We start from the raw sequence: 23,657 nt of genomic DNA on the forward strand, positions 1-23,657 counted from the left end.
AGTTATTGTTACTCTTATTGCTGCTGCTGTTGTGATTCCCGTGTTAAGAAGAGAGACGGATTGGGGAGCAGCCCAACGCCGGAGGTGGAGGTGGAATTCGAATCCCAGACGTGACGCTGGAGCTCTCGCCCGCGGTGCTAAGGCGTCTTCCCCACTCCCCACAAGGGGGCGCCAGAGGCCGGGCGCCCGGTTTTGAGGGGGGGCTCCTCGTCCCTCCCCTCCCTTCTGTCCTCCCTCCCGTCCTCCCCGCTCCGGGCCCCACCCGGCTCAGACGGCTCCGGACAGGACCGCGAGCACAGGCCGCTCCGCGGGCGCCTCGGATCCCTGCGGGACCCCACCCCCGCCCAGCCTGCCCAGCCCGCTGCAGCCGCCAGCGCGCCCCGTCGGTGAGTGCTCCCAGCATCGCAGCTGTCGCCTCACGACCCCCGCCCGAGCCTGCCCTGGTTCCTCATGCCTGATCCCTGCTCCCCGCCACCCTATCCCCAGTCTGTAACGGTCTCCCCAGGTGTTCCCCAATCCCTCCCAGTCTTCACCAGTCCCCCCAGTCTGTAACCATGTCCCCCACTCCACCAGTCCCCTCACTCTTCCGCAGCCTCTCCCACTCCCCTAATCTCCTCCATCCTCCCCGAACACCCCTCCCTATCCCCTGGCTAGAGATCCTCTGGGCAGGGTCTCCATCCAGGCCCTCATCCATATCGGCTAACTTGGCCCCTCCAGCCACCCAAGAGCCCCTCTCCAGCCTCACCAGCTCCATCGGCCACTGCTGATGGCATTCTCCCCAACACTCTCTCAGGGCCCTCCCTGCCTGGGACACCGCCCAGAGCCCTCTCCCTCTGCCCACATCCCAGATCCTGCCTCTCTTTTCCGCTCCTGCCACTCCTTCACGAACTCCCTTTCCTTTTATCTCCCCCACCCCCTCGCCACCCCTTTTAAAAGTCTCATGATTTTATGGATTTTAGCATATTTGATTTGCAGTTATTTTGATGCTCAAATTGCTCCATTTTTGACCATTGGCCACCCCTGCAAGCTGGGTCCTCTGTTCCTGTAACATGCCCAATCCGCCTTTGAGCACTTCCTCACCGTCTGACCCAGGCTCACTTGTTCTTCCCTGCCCCAGCCCTGGAATCCACCAGGTTCTTTTAGTGGTGAATGGTATTTAGAGACTCCCGTCTTACCAAAAGTTGATTCTTTTTTTTTTTTTTTTTTTTTTGAGACGGAGTCTCGCTCTGTCGCCCAGGCTGGAGTGCAGTGGCCAGATCTCAGCTCACTGCAAGCTCCGCCTCCCGGGTTCACGCCATTCTCCTGCCTCAGCCTCCCGAGTAGCTGGGACCACAGGTGCCGCCACCTCGCCCGGCTAATTTTTTTTGTGTTTTTAGTAGAGACGGGGTTTCGCCGTGTTAGCCAGGATGGTCTCGATCTCCTGACCTTGTGATCCGCCCGTCTCGGCCTCCCAAAGTGCTGGGATTACAGGCTTGAGCCACCGCGCCCGGCCTCAAAAGTTGATTCTTTGAAAAGATCAGTAAAATCATAAGCATCAACGGGACCAATCGTTTTTGTTTTTCTTTTTTTAAAAAAGTAAAGACACACACATATGGCTGGTATCAGAAATGAAAGAGGGGACATCACTACAGATCCTATGGTAAATAAAAGGATAGTAAGGGAAGATAGAGAACACAGTCTGGGTGCTGGAGGTGCTCATTGCTCCTGGATTGGTCATGGTTAACCTCCCTAACTCAGATCTTTAGACCTACAATAGGATTGCAAGCTCTGAGGTCAGATTGCCTGGGTTTGAGTCCCAGTTCGAGCATTTTCTAGCTAAGTGATCTTGGGTAATTTATTGCTGTCTTCATTTGCCTTGTTGCTGAGCCTCCTTTGCCTTGTTAAAAAAGCAGAGATGAGGCCGGGCATGGTGGCTCATGCCTTTAATCCCAGCACTTTGGGAGGCCGAGGTGGGCGGATCACGAGGTCAGGAGATCGAGACCATCCCGGTTAACACGGTGAAACCCCGTCTCTACTGAAAATACAAAAAGTTAGCCAGGTGTGGTGGCCGGCGCCTGTAGTCCCAGCTACTCAGGAGGCTGAGGCAGGAGAATGGCGGGAACCTGGGAGGCGGAGCTTGCAGTGAGCTGAGATCGTGCCACTGCACTCCAACCTGCAGCCTGGGTGACAGAGCGAGACTCCGTCTCAAAAAAAAAAAACAAAACAAAACAGAGATGAGCCAGCATGGTGGCTCACACCTGTAATCCCAACACTTTGGGAGGCCGAGGCGGGTGGATCACCTGAGCTCAGGAGTTTGGGACTACCCAGGGCAACATAGTGAAACTCTGTCTCTACTAAAAATACAAAAAAAAAAATTAACTGGGTATAGTGGCACATGCCTCTAGTCCCAACTACTTGGGAGGCTGAGGCAGGAGAATCTCTTGAGCCGCAGAGGTGAAGGTTGCAGTGAGCCAAGATTGTGCCACTGCACTCCAGCTTGGGCTACAGAGTGAGACTCCATCTCCAAAAAAAAAAAAAAAAAAAAAAAGACAAGGAAAAGCGGGGATGGTAATAGACCTACTTTACAGGGTTATGAAGGTTAAGTGAGTTAGTACAGTGCCTGGCATGCAGTGATCATAAATGTTGCCTCATTTTTCTTAACACTCAACAGCCCTCATGACCTGGGTATACCCAGGCAACCTTCTCAGCTCCATTTCTCAACCCTCCTCTTTGTGCCCCTGTGTCAACCACCCAGATATTTCATGGCTCCCAACACACCAGGACCTCTCACACCCCCAGACCTTTGCATGCACCGTCCTCTCTGCCTAAATCCCCTTGTCTTGCCTGCTGTTCATGGAGCAGCTCAAAAGTCAGCCCTGCCCTGAGTCTTACTGGTGCTGTGGTCGCTTTCTCATGCCCTCCTCTGGATGTCTGGCTTGTGTCTAGGTCCTCATTAGAGGCTCTGGGTGGGTGAGGGACGATCTCTGACTGGTTTCTGGGTCCACAGTGCCTGAAGCATGGAGTGAGTGATTTCAGTGAAAACGTGTCAAATGATGGAAGGGTGAAGGGAGGAAGAAATGAGTGAAGTGATTAAGGAATCCGTTTCTTCCAGGCAGCTTCTGTATCTTTCGCCTTGTCCATCTCTTTGTTTTCCATTACCACCATCAATCCCCCTTCTTCAACCATGTCACCATTCATCTTTCTTCTTTCTCTTCCTTCAGCTGGTTCACTATCATCTCCTCTTTTTTTTGTTGTTGTTTTTTTGTTTTTGTTTTTTTGAGATGGAGTCTTACTCTGTTGAGTGCAGTGGTGGGATCTTGGTGCACTGCAACCTCCGCCTCCCGGGTTCAAGTGATTCTCCTGTCTCAGCCTCCTGAGTAGCTGGGATTACAGGTGGCCACCACCATGCCTGGCTAATTTTTTATATGTTTAGTAGAGACAGGGTTTCACCATATTGGGCAGGCTGGTCTCAAACTTCTGACCTCAGGTGGTCCACCTGCCTTGGCCTCCCAAAGTGCTGGGATTACAGGCATGAGCCACTGCACCCAGGTTTTGTTTGTTTGTTTGTTTGTTTGCTTGTTTTTTGAGATGGGGTCTTGTTCTGTAGCCCAGACTGGAGTGCAGTGGCATGATCATAGCTCACTGTAGCCTTGAACTCCTGAGCTCAAGCAATCCTCCTGCCTCAGCCTCCCAAAGTGCTGGGACTACAGGCATGTGCCACCATGCCCAGCTAATTATTTTTTTTTGTAGAGATGGGGGTCTCACTATTTTACCCAGGCTGGTCTTGAGCTACTGACCTCAAGCAATCCTCCTGCCTCGGCCTCCCAAAATACTAGGATTACAGGCGTGAACCATCGTGCCTATCCCAATTCCATTCTTCCTCCTGCCACCCACCATCCATGCTCTGTGACCACATATTTGTGACCACAAATATCTGTGCTCCTCCTCCTTCTCCACCCATCCTGCCACCCAGACAGTCTATACTCAGACCCCTTTCTTCCTCCTTGGCCAGGCCGCCCATGCTCATGCCCTCTCCCCATCCCACAGGCAGCTCTCCATCTGCACGTCTCTCCGTGAACCCAGTGGGCAGTGTGCCGCCACCATGTTCAGCTGGCTGAAGCGGGGCGGGGCGCGGGGCCAGCAGCCCGAGGCCATCCGCACGGTGACCTCGGCCCTCAAGGAGCTGTACCGCACGAAGCTGCTGCCGCTGGAGGAGCACTACCGCTTCGGGGCCTTCCACTCGCCGGCCCTGGAGGATGCAGACTTCGACGGCAAGCCCATGGTGCTGGTGGCTGGCCAGTACAGCACGGGCAAGACCAGCTTCATCCAGTACCTGCTGGAGCAGGAGGTGCCCGGCTCCCGCGTGGGGCCTGAGCCCACCACCGACTGCTTTGTGGCCGTCATGCATGGGGACACTGAGGGCACCGTGCCCGGCAACGCCCTCGTCGTGGACCCGGACAAGCCCTTCCGCAAACTCAACCCCTTCGGAAACACCTTCCTCAACAGGTGTGCCAGCCGCGGGCCCAGGGCGCATCCTTCTTTTTCTTTTTGTTGAGACGTAGTTTCCGTTCTTGTCGCCCAGGCTGGAGTGCAGTGGTGCGATCTCAGCTCATGGCAACCTCCACCTCCTGGGTTCAAGCGATTCTCCTGCCTCAGCCTCCTGAGTAGCTGGGATTACAGACACCCGCCACCACGCCCAGCGAGTTTTTGTATTATTAGGTACAGACGGGGTTTTACCATGTTGGCCAGGCTGGTCTCGAACTCCTGGCCTCAAGTGATCCACCCGCCTCAGCCTCCCAAAGTGCTGGGATTACACGCGTGAGCCACCGCACCCGGCCCTGGGGGTGCATCTTGCTGTCCCCCTTCTCTGTCCCCTCCCTGACTGTGTTTCCCTCCTTCTCAGCCCCAATTCCCTTCTCTCTACCCAATTCTTCCCATGCCTGTCTCTGCTCTCTTATTCAGGGGAGCACCTAGGCTAGTGAAGTCAGCATGCCTGGTTCAAATCCCCGCCAGCTGGGTGGCCTCAGGCAAATGACTTGACCTCTCTGCCCCTCTTGTAGCCTCATCTGCAAAATGGGGATCAATCACCTTGGGCCAGGTGCGGTGAGACTCGGTCTAAAAAAAAAAAAAAGAGAATCACCATGGTCTCTATGCCATGGTTGCTGTGAGGACTTGGAACAGCACCTGGTGGCTGGGTGCGGTGGCTCACACCTGTAATCCCAGCACTTTGGGAGGCCAAGGTGGGCAGATCACCGGAGGTCAGGAGTTCGAGACCAGCCTGGCCAACATGGCGAAACCTTGTCTCTACTAAAAATACAAAAATTAGCCGGGCGTGGTGGTGCATGCCTGTAATCCCAGCTACTCGGGAGGCTGAGGCAGGAGAATCACTTGAACTCGAGAGGCGGAGGTTGCAGTGAGCCAAAATAGTGCCACTGCAATCCAGCCTGCGTGACAGAGCAAAACTCTATCTAAAAAAAAAAAAAAAGAACGCACCTGGCACAAATTAAGTGCTTACCGAACATGAGCTGTGACTGGTTACAGCTCTGAGATGGTCCTGGTCACCCTTTTTCTGTCTGGAGTCTTTCTTCGCCCATACAGGATGCTCTGTCATGCTGTCCCGAGTCCCTCTTCATGTTTTCCCTCCTTCTGTCCTTCCCTGTGTTGACCTCTGACCTTCCCTCTACCCCCCAGGTTCATGTGTGCCCAGCTCCCCAATCAGGTCCTGGAAAGCATCAGCATCATCGACACCCCGGGTATCCTGTCGGGTGCCAAACAGAGAGTGAGCCGCGGTGAGTGGGGCTGGACCCTGGGGTCAGAGGAAGGAGCGGCTGGGCCTCGACTCCTGGGTCTGAGGGAGGAGGGGCTGGGCCTGGACTCCTGGGTCTGAGGGAGGAAGGGCTGGGGGCCTGGACTCCTGGGTCTGAGGGAGGAGGGGCTGGGCCTGGACTCCTGGGTCTGAGGGAAGAGGGGCTGGGGGCCTGGACTCCTGGGTCTGAGGGAGGAGGGGCTGAGCCTGGACTCCTGGGTCTGAGGGAGGAGGGGCTGGGGGCCCGGACTCCTGGGTCTGAGGGAGGAGGGGCTGGGGGCCCGGACTCCTGGGTCTGAGGGAGGAGGGGCTGAGCCTGGACCCCTGGGTCTGAGGGAGGAGGAGTTGGGGACCTGGACTCCTGGGTCTGAGGGTGGAGGGGCTGAGCCTGGACTCCTGGGTCTGAGGGAGGAGGGGCTGGGGGCCTGGACTCCTGGGTCTGACGGATGAGGGCCTGGGATCTGGACTCCTGGGTCTAGAGGAGGAGGGGCGGTGTCTCCACTGGGACCTGGGCCTGCATCCTCTGGCCCTGGCTGGCAGGGCAGCCCAGGGAGCTAGTGGAAGCCGTGACTGCTCCGTGCTGGCTCGCATCGATGGGTGGGGGAGGCGTGTGAGTGACCACGTGGTGCGAGCGGGCAGGAGCCGCACGTCTGGGCAGGCAGGAAGGATGGGAAGGGAGAGATGAAGAGGGACAGGGATTCCGAGGCAGTGAGACAGTGATGCAGGGAGACACAAGGCCCAGAGATGAGGCAGAGCCCGGGCAGGGGAAGCTGGGCCCTGTGAGCTCCTGGCTCTGCGTCTGGGCCACAGATGGGGCTGAGAAGAGGATGGGAAGGGAATCTGGGTGGGGGCCAAGGCCAGGCCTGGAATTTATAAACAGCTGTGCAAGGAGAGCGGCGGGGGGTGGATTCCAGCGGGGGCCTCCGGGTGTGCTGAGCCCCCACCACTCCTGCCCAGCCCAGCTCAGCATCTGTGGCCCCCCAGCCCCACGAACTTGTGTCCCCCACCCCCCATGGCCTCGGAGGCCGGGAACTGGGGCAAAGGAGGCTGCCATGTGGGGCAGAGGGGATGAGAGGCCCTGGTGAGGAGGCTGGGCCTGGGGTGGGGCGGGGACGCCGGGGGTGACGGTGTCCCTGGCCGCCGTCCAGAGGCCCCACGGGAGAACGGCAGGAGGCAGCTGCAGAAACGATTGGGAGGACGTGCTGCCAGCTGAGGGGGAGGAATTCCTGGGGCTCCCACCCCAGGGCCTGGGCCTGGGACAACGGGAGGGAGTGGCTCTCTCAACCAGGGCAGGGGTGCCAGCAGGGGCGTCCAAAGGCCATGGGTGGTGGGGGAGTGGGGAACGGGGTCTCCCTTCCTGGCCTTGGGGGTAGAGGAAGAGGTGGAGAGAGTGTCCAGCTGTTGGTGTGTGTGTGACTCTGTGTGTATCTTGGGAAAGTGTGTCGCTGTGAATGTGGGTGCGGTGGTTCCATGCATTTGTGTATAGCAGTGGACGTGCCTCATCATGGCCTTGGCTCTGAGGTTGTGTGACTTTGAATTGTGTACCTGCCTCTGTGTGTGTGTGTGTGTGTGTATGCGTGTGCCTATAATTGTGGCTGGATGACTTTGTTTTGTTCGTTTGTTTTTGCGACAGAGTCTCACTCTGTCACGTAGGCTGGAGTGGAGTGGCGCGATCTCAGCTCACTGCAACCTTCGCCTCCCGAGTTCAAGTGACTCTTCTGCCTCAGCCTCCTGAGTAGCCGGAACTGCAGGCACCCGCCACACCCATGTCCGGCTAATTTTTGTATTTTTTTTTTTTTTATTAGAGACAAGAGTTTCACCATGTTGGCCAGGCTGGTCTCAAACTCTGGACCTCAGGTGATCCTCCTGCCTTGGCCTCCCAAAGTGCTGGGATTACAGGTGTGAGCCACTGTGCCCGGCCTGCTGGATGACTCTGTGTGACTCTGAAGGGCTGTGTGGGGCTATGGGAGACTTTGTGGGATTGTGTGCAACTGATTCTGTCTCTATATATTGTTATATTGTGAAGTGTGTATAAGTGTGTGTGTGAGAGAGACGTGAAGGGCATCGTTTGTCTATGTGTCTGTGGACTTAGTGTGTGTCATTGTGGGTGTGAGTCTGACATTGTGTGCCTGTGCATGAGGCATATATGTGTATCTGGGCTGTGTGTGACTTCGTGTGGCTGCGTTGGGCGGTACAGGGCTGCGGGGATTTTGTTGGGCTGTGTGTGACTACCTGTGATTGTGCCTCGGGATACAGTTGTGTGCTTCCGTGTGGTGTTGTGTATGTGAGAATGTGTGTGTGTACAGGAGTGTATCTTTTGTGCAACTGTGTGTGTGTCTGTGTGGGTGCCTTTGGGTTTGGGAGGGCATGGGAGGTTATGTGTGTGCGATTGTGTCTGGGTGTGCACATGTGCCTCTGTACCTGTGTTCGTGCAGGTCTCCGTCTGTGATGTGTGTGCATCTCATATTGTCTTTGTGATTGTGTGACTACAAACATCTGTGCAGGTCCCACATTGTGAACACGGGTGTGTCTGGGAAATTAGCTGGGTGTGGTGGCGCCTGTAATCCCAGCTACTCGGTTGACTGAGGCAGGAGAATCGCTTGAATCCGAGAGGCAGAGATTGCAGTGAGCTGAGATCGCACCACTGCACTTCAGCCTGGTGACAGAGCAAGACTCTGCCTCAAAAATAAATAAATAAATAAATAAATAAAAAAGCTCAACCATTTAAAAAAAAGAGAGAGAGACAAGGTCTTGCTCGGTCTGCCGGTTGGAGTGCAGTGACACAATTGTGGCTCACTGCAGCCTCCAACCTCTGGGCTCAAGTGATCCTTTTGCTTCAGCTTCCTGAGTAGCTGAGACTACAGATGCATGCCACCACGCGTGGATAATTTTTTATTTTTATTTTTTTCTGTAGAGACAGGGAATGTCATCTTGCCTAGGCTGGTCTCAGACTCCCAGACTCAAGCGATCCTCCTGCCTCAGCCTCTCAAAGTGCTGGGATTACAGGCATGAGCCACTGTGCCCAGCCACCTACATAATTTTTAAGTGTACAGTTCAATGCCAGGCATTATTTTAAGCTCTCTCTCTCTCTCTCTCTCTCTCTCTCTATATATATATATATATAAACTCATTTATATTCTTTTAATCTTTACAACAGTCCTTTTTGTTTTTGGGCGGGGGGGTGGACAGAGTCTCACTCTGTCACCCAGGCTGGAGTGCAGTGATGCTCTCTCTGCTCTCTGCAACCTCTGCCTCCCCAGCTCAAACGATTCTCGTGCCACAACCTCCCATGTATTTGGGACCATAGGCATGAGCCACCAACACCAGGCTAATTTTTTTGTATTTTTAGTAGAGATGGGGGTTTTGCCATGTTGGCTAGGCTGGTCTCGAACTCCTGGCCTCAAATGATCTGCCTGCCTCAGCCTCCCAAAGTGCTGGGATTACAAGTTTGAGCCATCACACCTGGCTTCACAACAGTCCTTCTATGATCTGCATTTTACAGAAGAGAAAACACAAGTTCAGAGAGGTTAAGCTACTTTCCTAAGATCACACAGCAGATCGAGGCAGAGGAGGGATTCAAATCCAGGTATTCTAGACAGCTAAGTCAGGGGGTCTCAATCAATGCTCGCCTCAGCATTGCTCGCTGGTGATTAAATGAGTGAACAAGCAAAGGTGAGAATGGGTGGATGAAGCAGTGAATGAGGAAATGAATGGTGAAAGGAATGAATGAATGAGCGTGGGAACCCATGGCTGGGATGGGTGCTTCATCAGAGCAAGAATCTTGTCTGTGTGTTCTCTGCAGTATCTCAGGCTCCCAGGACAGGGCTTGGCACACATGAGACTCTCAGTAAATATTGCTAAATCAATGCAAAATATTTAACATCTCAGCCTGGCCAACATGGTGAAACCCCGTCTCTACTAAAAATACAAAAATTAACCGGGTGTGGTGGTGCATGCCTGTAATCCCAGATACTTGGGAGGCTGAGGCAGGAGAATCGCTTGAACCTGGAGATGGAGGTTGCAGTGAGCTGCATTCATGCTACTGCACTCCAGCCTGGGCGACAGAGTGAGACTCTGTCTCAAAAAAAAAAAAAAAAAAAAAAATCTGCTATGGCAAGAGCACATGAACTGTAGTTGCTGGATCATGGGGGGATCCAACAGATCCTGGGGAGAAGCTGGGGTGATAGAGGCACGTGGCAGCCTTGGGGTTCCATAGAAGCACGGGGGGATCTTTTAGCAAACATATCAGTATTTTTTTTTTTTTTTTGAGACGGAGTCTTGCTCTGTTGCCCAGGCTGGAGTGCAGTGGCATGATCTCGGCTCACTGCAAGCTCCGCCTCCCGGGTTCCCGCCATTCTCCTGCCTCAGCCTCCCGAGTAGCCGGGACTACAGGTGCCCGCCACCACACCCGGCTAATTTTTTGTATTTTTAGTAGAGACGGGGTTTCACCATGTTAGCCAGGATGGTCTCGATCTCCTGACCTCGTGATCCGCCCACCTCGGCCTCCCAAAGTGCTGGGATTACAGGCGTGAGCCACTGCGCCTGGCCTCATGTCAGTATTTTTAACAACCTACACATGAACACCTACAAAGCACACCACTAATAACTGGTTAAAGAATGAGCGAATGAAAAAATGGAGGCCTGGAGGCTGTGCACGGTGGCTGACTCCTGTGATCCCAACATTTTGGGAGGCTGAGGCAAGAGGATCACTTGAGCTCAGGAGTATGAGACCAGCCCGGGTAACATAGTGAGACCCCGTCTCTACAAAAAAAAAAAAAAAAAAAAAAAAAAAAAAAATTAGCCACGTGTGGTGACGGCCGCCTGCGGTCCCAGCTACTAGGGAGGCTGAGGTGGGAGGATTGCCTGAGCTCCGGGAAGCGGAGGTTTCAGGGAGGCATGATCCCGCTATTGCACTCCAGCAAAGGAAAAGGGGGATGATTACCCCTGTAACCAGATGGCTTGAGGACTTGAGGGGCTGGGACCAGAGTGGGGGGAAATTCTGGGGACTGGGGAACCAAAGCAGTGGTACCCACTGAGGGCCTTGGCTATTTTGCCTAGACAGGATTTGGACAGCCAACAATGTGAACATCTTTACAGTCCAATATGCAAGAGAATGGATGCTACTGAATGGCTGGAGGATGGGGGTCTGACTTCTGCCCCTTGCGCCCCTGTCTCTCCACTCCCACTCCAGGCTACGACTTCCCGGCCGTGCTGCGCTGGTTCGCGGAGCGCGTGGACCTCATCATCCTGCTCTTCGACGCGCACAAGTTGGAGATCTCGGACGAGTTCTCGGAGGCCATCGGCGCGCTGCGGGGCCATGAGGACAAGATCCGCGTAGTGCTCAACAAGGCCGACATGGTGGAGACGCAGCAGCTGATGCGCGTCTATGGCGCGCTCATGTGGGCGCTGGGCAAGGTGGTGGGCACGCCCGAGGTGCTGCGTGTCTACATCGGCTCCTTCTGGTCCCAGCCTCTCCTCGTGCCCGACAATCGGCGCCTCTTTGAGCTGGAGGAGCAGGACCTCTTTCGCGACATCCAGGGCCTGCCCCGGCACGCCGCCTTGCGCAAGCTCAACGACCTGGTGAAGAGGGCCCGGCTGGTGCGGGTGAGTCGTCCTGGGGGCTGGGTGCGCATTCTTGGAGGAGGGTGCAAGGGGAGCCCCTGCCTTTCCTCCGTCCTCCCCTACCAGTGCTGTGAGTCCCTGACTTATCAGTGCTCAGGTTAGTTAGTTCTCTTGAAGTTGGGTCATTCTGGCACAGAGTGGAGCAGGGAGGAAGAACTGTATGGAGACTCATTCCTCTGCCTTTGGATTTCTGTGTCGACACAGTGTCACCCTGGCTTCACTGTCCTGGTATTTCTATTTCTTCTTCCTCTTCCTCCTCTTCCTCCTGCTCCTCCCCTCTTCTCTCCCCTCCTCCTCCCCTCCTCCTGCTTCTGTTTCTGTTTCTCTTTCTCTCTCCTTCCTTCCTTCCTTCCTTCCTTCCTTCCTTCCTTCCTTCCTTCCTTCCTTCCTTCCTTCCTTCCTTCCTTCCTTCCTTCCTTCCTTCCTTCCTTCCTCTGTTCCTCTCTCCCTCCTGCCTTCCTCCTTCCTTACATCCTCTTTCCTTTCCTCTTCCTTCTTTTTTTTTTTTTTTTTTTTTTGAGACGGAGCCTCCCTGTGTCTCCCAGGCTGGAGTGCAGTGGCGTGATCTCGGCTCACTGCAAGCTCCGCCTCCCGGGTTCACGCCATTCTCCCGCCTCAGCCTCCCAAGTAGCTGGGACTACAGGCGCCCGCCACCACGCCCGGCTAATTTTTTTTTTTTTTGTATTTTTAGTAGAGACGGGGTTTCACCATGTTAGCCAGGATAGTCTTGATCTCCTGACCTCGTGATCCACCCGCCTCGGCCTCCCAAAGTGCTGGGATTACAGGTTTGAGCCACCGCGCCCGGCCTCCTCTTCCTTCTTTTTTAAGAGAGAGAGTCTCGCTCTCTTGCCCTGGCTGGAGTGCAGTGATGCAATCACAGCCCACCACAGCCTCAAACTCCTGGGCTCAACTGATCCTCCCTCTTCAGCCTGCCCCAAGTAGCTGGGACCACAGGTGCGTGTCACCACGCCCAGCTAATTTTTTACTTTTTGTAGAGTCTGGGTCTTACTGTGTTGCCCAGGCTGGTCTTGAACTCCTGCCCTCAAGTGATCCTCCCTTTTTGGCCTCCCAACGTGCTGGGATTACAGGCATGAGTTATATTGAATTTTTGAGCTTCCTGTAGAATATAGACATACCAATACTCATTATTCTACCCTTCTTGTTTATTTTTTGATAATTTATAAGATTGTGGCTCAAAGGTTTCCAAGTTCATTGGTTTATTCCACAAATATTTCTTTTGCTTTTCCTTTTTTTTTTTTGAGACGGAGTTTTGCTCTTGTTGCCCAGGCTGGAGTGTAATGGCGCAATCTCGGCTCACCGCATCCTCCGCCTCCCGGGTTCAAGCGATTCTCCTGCCTCAGCCTCCTAAGTAGCTGGGATTACAGGCGCCCACCACCATGCCTGGCTAATTTTGTATTTTTAGTAGAGATGGGGTTTCTCCATGTTGGTCAGGCTTGTCTCAAACTCCTGACCTCAGGTAATCCGCCCGCCTTGGCCTCCCAAAGTGCTGGGATTACAGGTGTGAGCTACCATGCCTAGCCAATCAGGGCTCTTTGAATTCCTTCACTGTTTTATCCCCAGCGCCCAGAACAGAATTGGTGCTCTGTAAATATTTATTGAATGAATGACATTGAACAAACAGTTGCATTGAACAAAATCTCCTCTATGCCCGGCCTGGTGTTGGGTGGTGCAGGAGACACAGCAGTGACCACAGTGGTTCCAGTCCTGTCCTGCTGAGGCTCCCAGTCCTAAATAATCAAGGCAGTTCCAGGGCTCAGTCCTCACTGGGGCTCCTGGAGAGGGGACAGACCCATCCCCAGACAATGATGACCCAGTGTGGTCAGAGCTGGGGCGGGGTAGCTGGGGCAGGCAGAGAAGGCTTCTTTGGAGGAGAGGGCATCTGAGGGGAAATGTCAGTGTTGAACCCAGTGGAGACAGTGTGCATAACTCAATTAGAGGCTGAGGATGTGGCTGAGATCAGAGGTGGTGTGGGTTGTGTCCGGGAATCTGTGCTTTGTCCCAAGGGCACTGGGGAGCCAAGGAAGGGTTTGGAGCAGGGAAAGGAGAGAACCCAGTGTAGACAGTGTGCATAACTCAGTTTGAGGCTGAGGATGTGGCTAAGAGTCAGACCCCTGGAGATAATGTGGACTGTGTCCGGGAATCTGTACTTTGTCCCGAGGGCACTGGGGAGCCATGGAAAAGTTCAGAGCAGGGAAAGGAGATAATTAGACTCAAGCTGCCTTTTGGAGGGTGGATTCAAGGCAGGTGAGTCTAGGAGCCTGGAGATGAGGCAAAAGGCTTGGAGGTTCCTGGATCCGGACAGGCCTTGCAGAGGGAGAGGAGAAAGGAGAGCGCCGGTTTCAGAGCAATTTTGGATGTCGAATGGAACATTCTCAGGGGAGGCTGCCAGGGTGGAGGCGGGGCAGGAAGCTGGGCAGGCAAGGAGGCCAAGAAGGTTCTAGGGGGTGGAGGAGCCTGAGGTATTGGTTTAAGGAGCAACGAGAGTGGGTGAGTCAGAGCCCCCACCCCCACCCCAGGAATCCTCCTTCGGAGGGAGCGGCCCAGTGTGGACGGGGCTGCCACTCCTGGAACCTTCGGAATTCACCTTGCGCTCCTCTGCCCAGGCGGCTCTGCAGTGTCTGTCCCTCTCTTTTCTGTCTCGGTATCAGTCCCTTTTCTACCTCTCTCTCAATCTCTTTCTTCTCCATTTTTACTTTCTCTTTTATTCTAACTCCCTTTCCTTCTCTTTCTCACCCTGTCTGTCTCCTCCTGACTCTCCATCTCTCCCCCGCTCCGCCGCCGCCTTCTCTCTGTCTTCCTCCTGGTCTGTCTTAGACTCCCCCAGGTTCGTTCCCGCGGGTCCCTTGGCGGGAGCTGGAGCACAAGGCTCAGGGACAGAGGGGTGGGGCCGGGCCAGACACCTGGTGCCCCCGCCGGGCTGGGGGCGGCTCCGGAAACCCAGACAAACCCCGGAGTCAGGGACCCAGCCCCGGCCCAGCCCGCCTTCCCACCTTATCTCTTCCTGGCACCTTCCCCTGCTTCCTCTCTGGAAAAGCCATCAGTGCCCTCCCGCCTCCCCTCCTTTGGTCCCTTTGGAGCCGCCCTTCGGCCCTGCCCCCTGACTCCATTGGCCCGCTCTCACAGGCCCCGCCCCCAGCCCGGCCACACCCCTGCCCTGATTGGTCCTTCAGACCCTTAGGCACTCCCTCCACCTCTTCCTGCTGGTTCATCCATGGCTCCCCAGTGCCGCTCAGGACACAGGAGCATGGGATTCTGGGTTCGCTGTGACCAAGGTTCACTGCCCCTCCGAGGTAATCACCCTTCTCCCAGTGCCTCAGTTTCCCATCTGTACGTTGGAGGGTGTGGACGAATCCTCTGACTCTAGGTCCTTCGACTGAAGTGATAGCTGCTAGAAGGGGCGATTTTATGATGCTGTGATACGTGAGACCAAGATCTTGGGAGGGTCTGATTCTAAAGACGCCAAGATGCCCTGAACCTTCAGACCACATTCTCTGCAGTGGCCCAATGACATTCATTCAGCAGTTGCCGAGCACATGCGGCACTCTTCTAGGCTCTGGGGATACAGCAGGGCACAAAGATAAATTCCTTTTCTCATAGAATTACTTTTTAGTGGGGAAGCAGACATTAAACAAATCAATAGTTATGAAGAAAAATGAAGCGGAGGAAAGAGGGGCTGGCGAGGGACTATCTTAGAGCGGTCTGAAGGAGAGGAAGGGGTGAGAGGAAGGGGCGAGCCGAGTGGCAACTGGGTGGAAGAGCAGTCGATGCAGTGAGGACAGCATGTGCAAAGGCCTGGGGCAGCCATTTACTTGATGTGTTTGAACTGAGAGCCTAACGGGGCTGGAGACAGGGTGGTGGTGGAGGGTGGAAGAGATGAGGATTTAGAACCAGTCAGGGACCACCAACATTCTCAGCATTCTAAATCCGTGATTCTTTAAAATATATATATATTTTTTAGTTGGAGTCTTTCTCTGTCACCCAGGCTGGAGTGCAGTGGCACTATCTCGGCTCACTGCAACCTCTGTCTCCTAGGTTAAAGTGATTCTTGTGCCTCAGCTTCCCGAGTAGCTGAGACTACAGGCAGGTGCCACCACATCCGGCTAATTTTTGTATTTTTAGTAGAGACGGTGGGGGCTGGGGGGGGGTCTCACCATGTTGGACAGGCTGGTCTCGAACTCCTGACCTCAGGTGATCTGCTGGCCTCGGCCTCTTAAAGTGTTGGAATTACAGGCATGAGCCACGGCGCCTGGCCTAAAAGAATTTTTTTTTTTTTTTTTGAGACGGAGTCTTGCTCTGTCGCCCCGGCTGGAGTGCAGTGGCCGAATCTCAGCTCACTGCAAGCTCCGCCTCCCAGGTTTACGCCATTCTCCTGCCTCAGCCTCCCGAGTAGCTGGGACTACAGGCGCCCCACCTCGCCCGGCTAGTTTTTTGTATTTTTTAGTAGAGACGGGGTTTCACCATGTTAGCCAGGATGGTCTCGATCTCCTGACCTCGTGATCCGCCCGTCTTGGCCTCCCAAAGTGCTGGGATTACAGGCTTGAGCCACCGCGCCCGGCCAGAATTTTTTAACAAGTCTTTTTTATTGAACATTTAAGACCATCTCATGGAAAGGCATTCATACTTTATCAGACGTGATTCTCCCACACCTCATCCCACCAGCTCCCAGGGCCTCTTTCCTAGAGGCAACCGCCATAAGTAGTTTCTTGTGTCTCTTTCCAGATATGTTGCATTTTATAAAAGCATTTATTTACTCTTTTTTATTTTATTTATTTATTTTTTTGAGACGGAGTCACACTCTGTCGCCCAGGCTGGTGCAATGGCACATGCCAGATTCCACTTAGGGCATCCTGGGATGGAGCTGTCCAGGAATGTTGACAAGACAATTAGCTCTGAGTCCTAAACTGGAGAGAGAGGCTTAGGCTGGTATGCAGATTCAGGAGTGGACCTCTTTAAGGGATGTTTAAAACTGGGAGGGACTGAGCTCACTTAGAAGAGAGGAGGAGCCCAGGGTGAGCCCCAGCAGGAGGAGGCCACGGGGCTCACAGTGTGGTGCTGCCACCTGTAGCACCTGTAACTTGTCAGAAATGCAAATTCTCATCCAGACAGTGGCTCTTGCCTGTAATCCCAGGTACTTGAGAGGCTGAGGTGGGAGGATCCCTTGAGCCCAGGAATTTGAGGCTGCAGTAAGTTATGATTGCACCACTGCACTCCTGGCTGGGCGATAGAGCAAGACACTGTCTCAAAAAAAAAAAAAAAAAAAAAAAAAAAAAAAAAAAAAAGCTGGTCGGGCGCGGTGGCTCACGCCTGTAATCCCAGTACGTTGGGAGGCTGAGGCGGGTGGATCACCTGAAGTCAGGAGTTCAAGACTAGCCTGATCAACATGGAAAAACCCCGTCTCTGCTAAAAATACAAAAAAAATTAGCCAGGTGTGGTGGTGCGCACCTGTTAATCCCAGCTACTTGGGAGGCTGAGGCACGAGAATTGCTTGAACCCAGGAGCTGGAGGTTGCAGGGAGCTGAGATCGCACCACTGCACTCCAGCCTGGGCAACAGAGCGAGAATCTGTCTCAAAAAAAGAAAAGAAAGAAAAGATGAGAAACGCAAATTCTCATGCCGCAGGCCAGACCAAGTGAATGGGAATCTCTGGGAGTGCGGCCAGCAGCTTGTTTTAACAAGCCCCCTGGTGGACCCTGACGCAGGCTCAGGTGAGAACTCTTCCCACAGGTTCATGCTTACATCATCAGCTACCTGAAGAAGGAGATGCCCTCTGTGTTTGGGAAGGAGAACAAGAAGAAGCAGCTGATCCTCAAACTGCCCGTCATCTTTGCGAAGATTCAGCTGGAACATCACATCTCCCCTGGGGACTTTCCTGATTGCCAGAAAATGCAGGTGGGAAGCTGCCCGGGAGGGGAAGCTGCCCGGGAGGGAGTGTTAGGGGGTGGGTGATGGGAAGGTTGGCTTCTGGAAGCTCTGAGATGGGACCTCAAAAGCCGGAGGAATAGGTGGCAGGTTCTGGAAAGCGCCTCCCTCAAATAGTTCCGTGGGAGCGTGGTTTTATGAGTCAGGCTAGGGGAGTGAAGAGAAAACCCAAAATAACAGTGGCTAAATTAAGAGAGAGGGTTTTTCTTTCTTTCCTCCATAAAACTCCCAGAAAGTGGTCCGGGACTGGTTTGGTGCTTTACAGAGCTAGGGATCTAGTCCCTTTCTGTCTTATTTCTCTTCCACGCCTGGCCTCCAGGCCCAAGGAACCTCATGGTACAAAAGGGCTGTGAAGGCTTCAGCCACTGTGTCTGCGTTCCAGCCAGCAAGAAGTTGGGAAAGGGAAGAAAAGTATACAGTCTCTTTAAGAACGGTTTCTGTTTATTTTATTTTTCATTTGTTTATTTATTTGAGATGTAAATATTTATATTTGTAAAATATAAATATTTAAAATATATACGGTAGGGTGCAGTGGCTCATGCCTGTAATCCCAGCACTGTGGGAGGCCAAGGCAGGTGGATCACCTGAGGTCAGGAGTTCGAGACCAGCCAGGACAACATGGTGAAACCCCGTCTCTACTAAAAATACAAAAATTAGCTGGGCGTGGTGGCGCATGCCTGTAGTCCCAGCTACTCAGGAGGCTGAGGCTTGAACACGGGAGGCAGAGGTTGCAGTGAGCTGAGATCACGTCACTGCAGTCCATCTTGTGTGACCGAGTGAGATTCTGTCTCAATAAATTAATACTTTAAAAGATTTATTTATTTATTTATTTATTTGAGACAGAGTCTCGCTCTGTCGCCCAGGCTGGAGTGCAGTGGTGCGATCTCGGCTCACTGCAAGCTCCGCCTCCCAGGTTCACGCCATTCTCCTGCCTCAGCCTCTCTAGTAGCTGGGACTACAGGCGCCTGCCACCGCGCCCGGCTAATTTTTTGTATTTTTAGTAGAGATGGGGTTTCACCGTGGTCTCGATCTCCTGACCTTGTGATCCGCCTGCCTCGGCCTCCCAAAGTGCTGGGATTACAGGCGTGAGCCACTGCGCCCGGCCTGTATTTCATTTTAATGAATGTAAATAAGCACATGTGGCTACTGGCTGCACTACTGGACAGGCTAACAGTAGAAGCTGCATATGCAACCTGTGCTTGCCTCAGTGGACTTGAACTTAGTCATACTCTGGCTGCCTGGGAATCCAGGTTGCAACCTAGGAGCCCCAACCCTTCAGAGTCGTGATCATCTGGCCTCTCTGCCTTGGCTCAGGAAATTCCCACAGGGCTGTGAAAGGAATGCACCTTTGCAGAGACAGTCCTGGTGCAGTCTGGGCCACTGAGAGTTGCCCATGTGAGCAGCGGCATGACGCCAAGCCCACCCTACAGCTGCGCTAGCACAAAGTTACTTCTTCGGTGGGGAGGCAGTGGTCCCAGGGACCCCGATGATCTCTTCATCCCAAACCTCACCTCCAAATTTGGTAGCCAGCCACTCAGTCCTTTCTGCGTGGTGTGGTAGCGCAGTGGCAGGAACTGAGCTTTCCGAACTTTCTTTTTTCTTTTTTTTTTTTTTTTTTTGAGACGGAGTCTCGGAGTCTCGCTCTGTCGCCCAGGCTGGAGTGCAGTGGTGCGATCTCGGCTCACTGCAAGCTCCGCCTCCCGGGTTCACGTCATTCTCCTGCTTCAGCCTCCCGAGTAGCTGGGACTACAGGCGCCCACAACCGCGCCCGGCTAATTTTTTGTATTTTTAGTAGAGACGGGGTTTCACCGTGGTCTCGATCTCCTGACCTTGTGATCCGCCCGCCTCGGCCTCCCAAAGTGCTGGGATTACAGGCGTGAGCCACCGCGCCCGGCCCGAACTTTCTTTTTTCTCCCCTCCCTTGTTTGTTTTGAGACAGGGTCTAGCTCTGTCACCCAGGCTGGAGTGCAATGGTGCTATCTCAGCTCACTGCAACTGCTCTCTCCCGGGGTTCAAGAGATTCTCCTGTCTCAGCCTTCCAAAGTAGTTGGGACTACAGGCGTGCACCACCGCACCTGGCTAATTTTTAGTTTTTTTTTTTTTTTTAGAAATAGGGTTTTGAGGCCAGGTGCAGTGGCTCACGCCTGTCATCACAGCACTTTGGGAGGCCGAGGTGGGCAGATTACCTGAGGTCAGGAGTTCAAGACCAGCCTGGCCAACATGGCAAAACCCCGTCTCTACTAAAAATATGAAAATTAGCTGGGCGTGGTGGCAGGTGCCTGTAATCCCAGCTACTTGGGAGGCTGAGCCAGAAGAATCGCTTGAACCCATGAGACAGAGCTTGCAGTGAGCTGAGATTCGGCCACTGCACTCCAGCCCGGGTGACAGAGCGAGACTCCGTCTCAAAACAAAACAAAACAAAAAAAACAAAAAAAAACCAAAAAAAAAAAAAAAGAAAAAAAAAGAAAAAAAAGAAATATGGTTTTGCCATGTTGTCCAGGCTGGTCTTGCACTCCTGGGCTCAAGTGATTCTCCCACCTCAGCCTCCCAAAGTGCTGGGATTACAAGTGTGAGCCACCCATGCCTGCTGAGTTTTTTTAAAATTTTCAATGTTGTGCATGCTGGCTGGGCAGCTAGAGTCCAGTAGAGGGCAGTTAGGGTTCTAGGCCGGTGTGGATGCTCTGAGAAAGGTATACTTGATGCGAAAACACTGAAATCCTTCTCTGCTAGCTGGCAGAAGGTTGCTGTTCTCACTCATCGGAGGGTCCCCAGCATCCCCACCCTCCAGTAATTCTGGGGTTTAGGAGAAAGCCTCCGGGACCTTGTTGCCCAAGTATCTTCCGAGTGGTGGGTGCCCGAGCAGAGCAGGTTGTTCAGATCTTCAAATACTTCTGCATGTGTCAGTAAAGAGCTGCCACCCTGGCTGGGCGCAGTGGCTCACACCTGCAATCCCAGCACTTTAGGAGGCTGAGTGTGAGGATGGCTTGAGCCCAAGACTTTGAGACCAGCCTGGGCAACATAGCAAGACCCCCGTCTCTACAAAAAAAAATTTAGCTGGGTGTGGTGGTGCGTGCCTGTGGTCCCAGCTACTTGGGAGACTGGGGCCAGAGGATCGCTTGAGGCTGGGAGTTGGAAGCTGCAGTGAGCTATGTTGGTGCCACTGCACTTTAGTCTGGGTGTCAGAGCGAGACCCTGTGAAAACAAAACAAAACAAACAAAAAACAGCCGGGCATAGAGGCTCATGTCTATAATCCCAGCACTGGGAGGCTGAGGCAGGTGGATCACAAGGTCAGAAGTTCGAGACCAGCCTGGCCAACATGAAACCCCGTCTCTACTAAAAATACAAAAATTAGCCGAGTGTAGTGGTGTGCACCTGTAATCCCAGCTACTCAGGAGGCTGAGGCGGGAGAATCGCTTGAAACCAGAAGGCAGACGTTGCAGTGAGCTGAGATCGTGCCATTTGCACTCCAGCCTGGGCAACAGAGCGAGACTCTGTCTCAAAACAAACAACCAAAAAACCCACAAAAGCTGCCCCCCGAGCTTCTCCAGTGTCCTGGTACCACCTTGCAGCCTGAGGGCCTCAGGGATGGCGCCGCTTGAATTTTGGGTCCCCCTGTCCCCAACCACAGGAGCTGCTGATGGCGCACGACTTCACCAAGTTTCACTCGCTGAAGCCGAAGCTGCTGGAGGCGCTGGATGAGATGCTGACGCACGACATTGCCAAGCTCATGCCCCTGCTGCGGCAGGAGGAGCTGGAGAATACCGAGGTGGGCGTGCAGGGGGGCGCTTTTGAGGGTACCCACATGGGCCCGTTCGTGGAGCGGGGACCTGACGAGGCCATGGAGGACGGCGAGGAGGGTTCGGACGATGAGGCTGAGTGGGTGGTGACCAAGGACAAGTCCAAATACGACGAGATCTTCTACAACCTGGCACCTGCCGACGGCAAGCTGAGCGGCTCCAAGGCCAAGACCTGGATGGTGGGGACCAAACTCCCCAACTCGGTTCTGGGGCGCATCTGGAAGCTGAGCGACGTGGACCGCGACGGCATGCTGGATGACGAGGAGTTCGCGCTGGCCAGTCACCTCATCGAGGCCAAGCTGGAGGGTCACGGGCTGCCCGCCAACCTGCCCCGTCGCCTGGTGCCACCCTCCAAGCGACGCCACAAGGGCTCCGCCGAGTGAGCCGGCCCCCCTCCCATGGCCCTGCTGTGGCTCCCCAGCTCCAGTCGGCTGCACGCACACCCCTGCCCCAGCTCACACATGCCCTGCCTGCCCTCCTTGCCCAGCTGTAAGGACCGGGGGTCTCCCTCCGCACTACCACCAGACACCCCGGTGGAAGGGTTTAGAGGGGACCACGGGAGGGACAAGGCTTCTCTGTCCGCCCTTCACACCTCCAGCCTCACGTTCACTTAGGCACATCACACAGACACTGACACGCGCAGGCATCCATCCATCCATCCATCCATCCATCCTTCATTCAAATATTTATTGAGCACCTACTATGTGCCCAGCCCTGTTCTAGGCACCGGGCATTACCACAGAGAACAAAATAGACAAATACATCTGCCCTCATGGAAGGTGACATTCCCAGGAGAGGGTACTTACACAGTCACACAAACACACACTAATTCCTGGCACGACCCCAGCCCCTTCCCTGGGTGAGCAGCCCTGTGGTTGAAATGACTGATAGACCCTCTTCTGCTCCGCTTCCTCCTGCCCAGCCAGGCCAGACCCTCAACCCACTCCATCACAGCCTCAGGTCTCGGGACCATGGGGGCTCAGAGGGGAGACACAATCTTCTTTCTTTCCTTCTTTCCTTCCTTCCTTCCCTCTCTTCCTTTTCTTCCTTCCTTCCTTTTCTGTTTTGTTTTTGCCCCCAATTCTGTCCACACCCATTCCCTCCCTCCCTCCTTCCCTCCCTTCTTCCTTCCTTCCTTTCTCTCTCTTTCTTTCCTTTTCTTTATTTTCCTTTCTTTCTTTCCTCTTTCTTTCTTTCTCCTTCCTTCCTTCCTTCTTTTTCTTTCCCTCCCTCCCTCTCTCTCTTTTCCTTTCCTTTCTTTTCTTTTCTTTTTTTAATAGAGTCTTCCTCTGTCACCCGGGCTGGAGTGCAGTGGTGAGATCTCGGCTCACTGCAACCTCCACCTCCTGGGTTCAAGTGATTCTCGTGCCTCAGCCTCCCGAGTAGCTGGGACTGCAAGCATGAGCCACCATGTCCAGCTAATTTTCGTATTTTGAGTAGAGACGGATTTTCACCATGTTGGCCAGGCTGGTCTTGAACTCCTCATCTCAGGTGATCTGCTTGCCTCGGCCTCCCAAACTGCTGGGATTACAGACATGAGCCACCATGCCCAGCTTCACACCCATTTCTTTTAAAAGGATCCTGTAGCAGGAAGAAAAACCCCTTCCATCTCGCTCCTCCGAGACTGTACCCCCTTGGAGGTATTTCCATCCTCCACTTGTCCGTGGCTGGAAATGCCCAGCCTGCTTCTGGCCCCCTGGAAGCCTCCCCACAGCTGGTGGTCTGGACTTAAGGATTGCTGGGCCACCGCCTCTCTGCCCATCACCATTCCATATTTAAGTGGAGCCCCTACATAGAAAGGCCTCGGGGCTTTATTTTAGTCTTTTCAGGGATGTCGTGGGCGGGGGAGGGGGGTTCTTGGTGCTACAGCCCTCTCCCCACCCCTAAAGGGACCCCGACGCTATCTGCTGCCTTCATCACGTTATTAGTGCTTGACCCTGGCAGGGGACCCCATGGAAAAGATGGGGAAGAGCAAAATACATGGAGACGACGCCCCCTCCAGGATGCTCGCTGGGATTCCCACGCCCACCATTGTCCCCCACCCCGTGGCTGGGAGGGGCCTCTGAACGGAACAGTGTCCCCACAGAGCGAATAAAGCCAAGGCTTCTTCCCATGTGGCAGTCAGGCTGACTTGGGACAGGGATCGCCCGCCCTCCCCCAGGGAAGGAGAGAGCTGGGCAGGATTTGGGGTTGGGGGAGGCCCCCTTCCGTGCTCTCAGGGGCGGGGTGGAGTCCGTGACTCAATGCAGCGAGGCCTGGTGACTCAGGCCTGGGCTGGGGGCCAGATCGGCATATTTTCCGAAGAAAAGTGACTCTGGGGCCCTCCCCCCGGGACATCCCTCCCTCCCACCTCCTGTGGCGGGGGCCTGGGAACCAAGCCCTGGGGCGCGCGCGGGGTGTGTGTGTGTGTGTGTTTGTTTGTTGTGTGTGTGTCTTCGGGCACGAAGTGCTCCCCTAGCCCCCGCCCTGCCCGGCAACGTGCCCTTGCACAACCTGGGTACATAACTCCCGAC

At 54.2% G+C, this 23,657-nt stretch overlaps 1 protein-coding gene across 1 annotated transcript; it reads left to right on the forward strand.

Moving 5' to 3' along the window:
- Window positions 1-254: 254 nt before the first annotated feature.
- LOC105493806 (EH domain containing 2) lies at window positions 255-23,257 on the forward strand. The gene is made up of 6 exons (XM_071087305.1): window positions 255-386; window positions 4,027-4,485; window positions 5,671-5,768; window positions 10,977-11,389; window positions 17,152-17,316; window positions 20,976-23,257. The coding sequence occupies exons 2-6, from the start codon at window positions 4,082-4,084 to the stop codon at window positions 21,525-21,527; spliced, it is 1,632 nt and encodes a 543-aa protein (XP_070943406.1). The 5' UTR covers window positions 255-386; window positions 4,027-4,081; the 3' UTR covers window positions 21,528-23,257.
- The last annotated feature ends 400 nt before the right edge of the window (window positions 23,258-23,657 follow it).

The sequence above is a fragment of the Macaca nemestrina genome, chromosome 20, assembly GCF_043159975.1.
Source record: "Macaca nemestrina isolate mMacNem1 chromosome 20, mMacNem.hap1, whole genome shotgun sequence".
In the NCBI taxonomy this organism is placed as follows: Eukaryota; Metazoa; Chordata; class Mammalia; order Primates; family Cercopithecidae; genus Macaca; species Macaca nemestrina.

What these genes read in the sequence shown, in the direction of transcription:
- LOC105493806 (XM_071087305.1), top strand. Translation starts at nt 4,082, where the DNA reads ATGTTCAGCTGGCTGAAGCGGGGCGGGGCGCGGGGCCAGCAGCCCGAG. An exon ending in CAAACAGAGAGTGAGCCGCG is followed by an intron (nt 5,769 to 10,976) that starts GTGAGTGGGGCT and finishes CTCCCACTCCAG; the next exon opens with GCTACGACTTCCCGGCCGTG. An exon ending in AGAGGGCCCGGCTGGTGCGG is followed by an intron (nt 11,390 to 17,151) that starts GTGAGTCGTCCT and finishes CTCTTCCCACAG; the next exon opens with GTTCATGCTTACATCATCAG.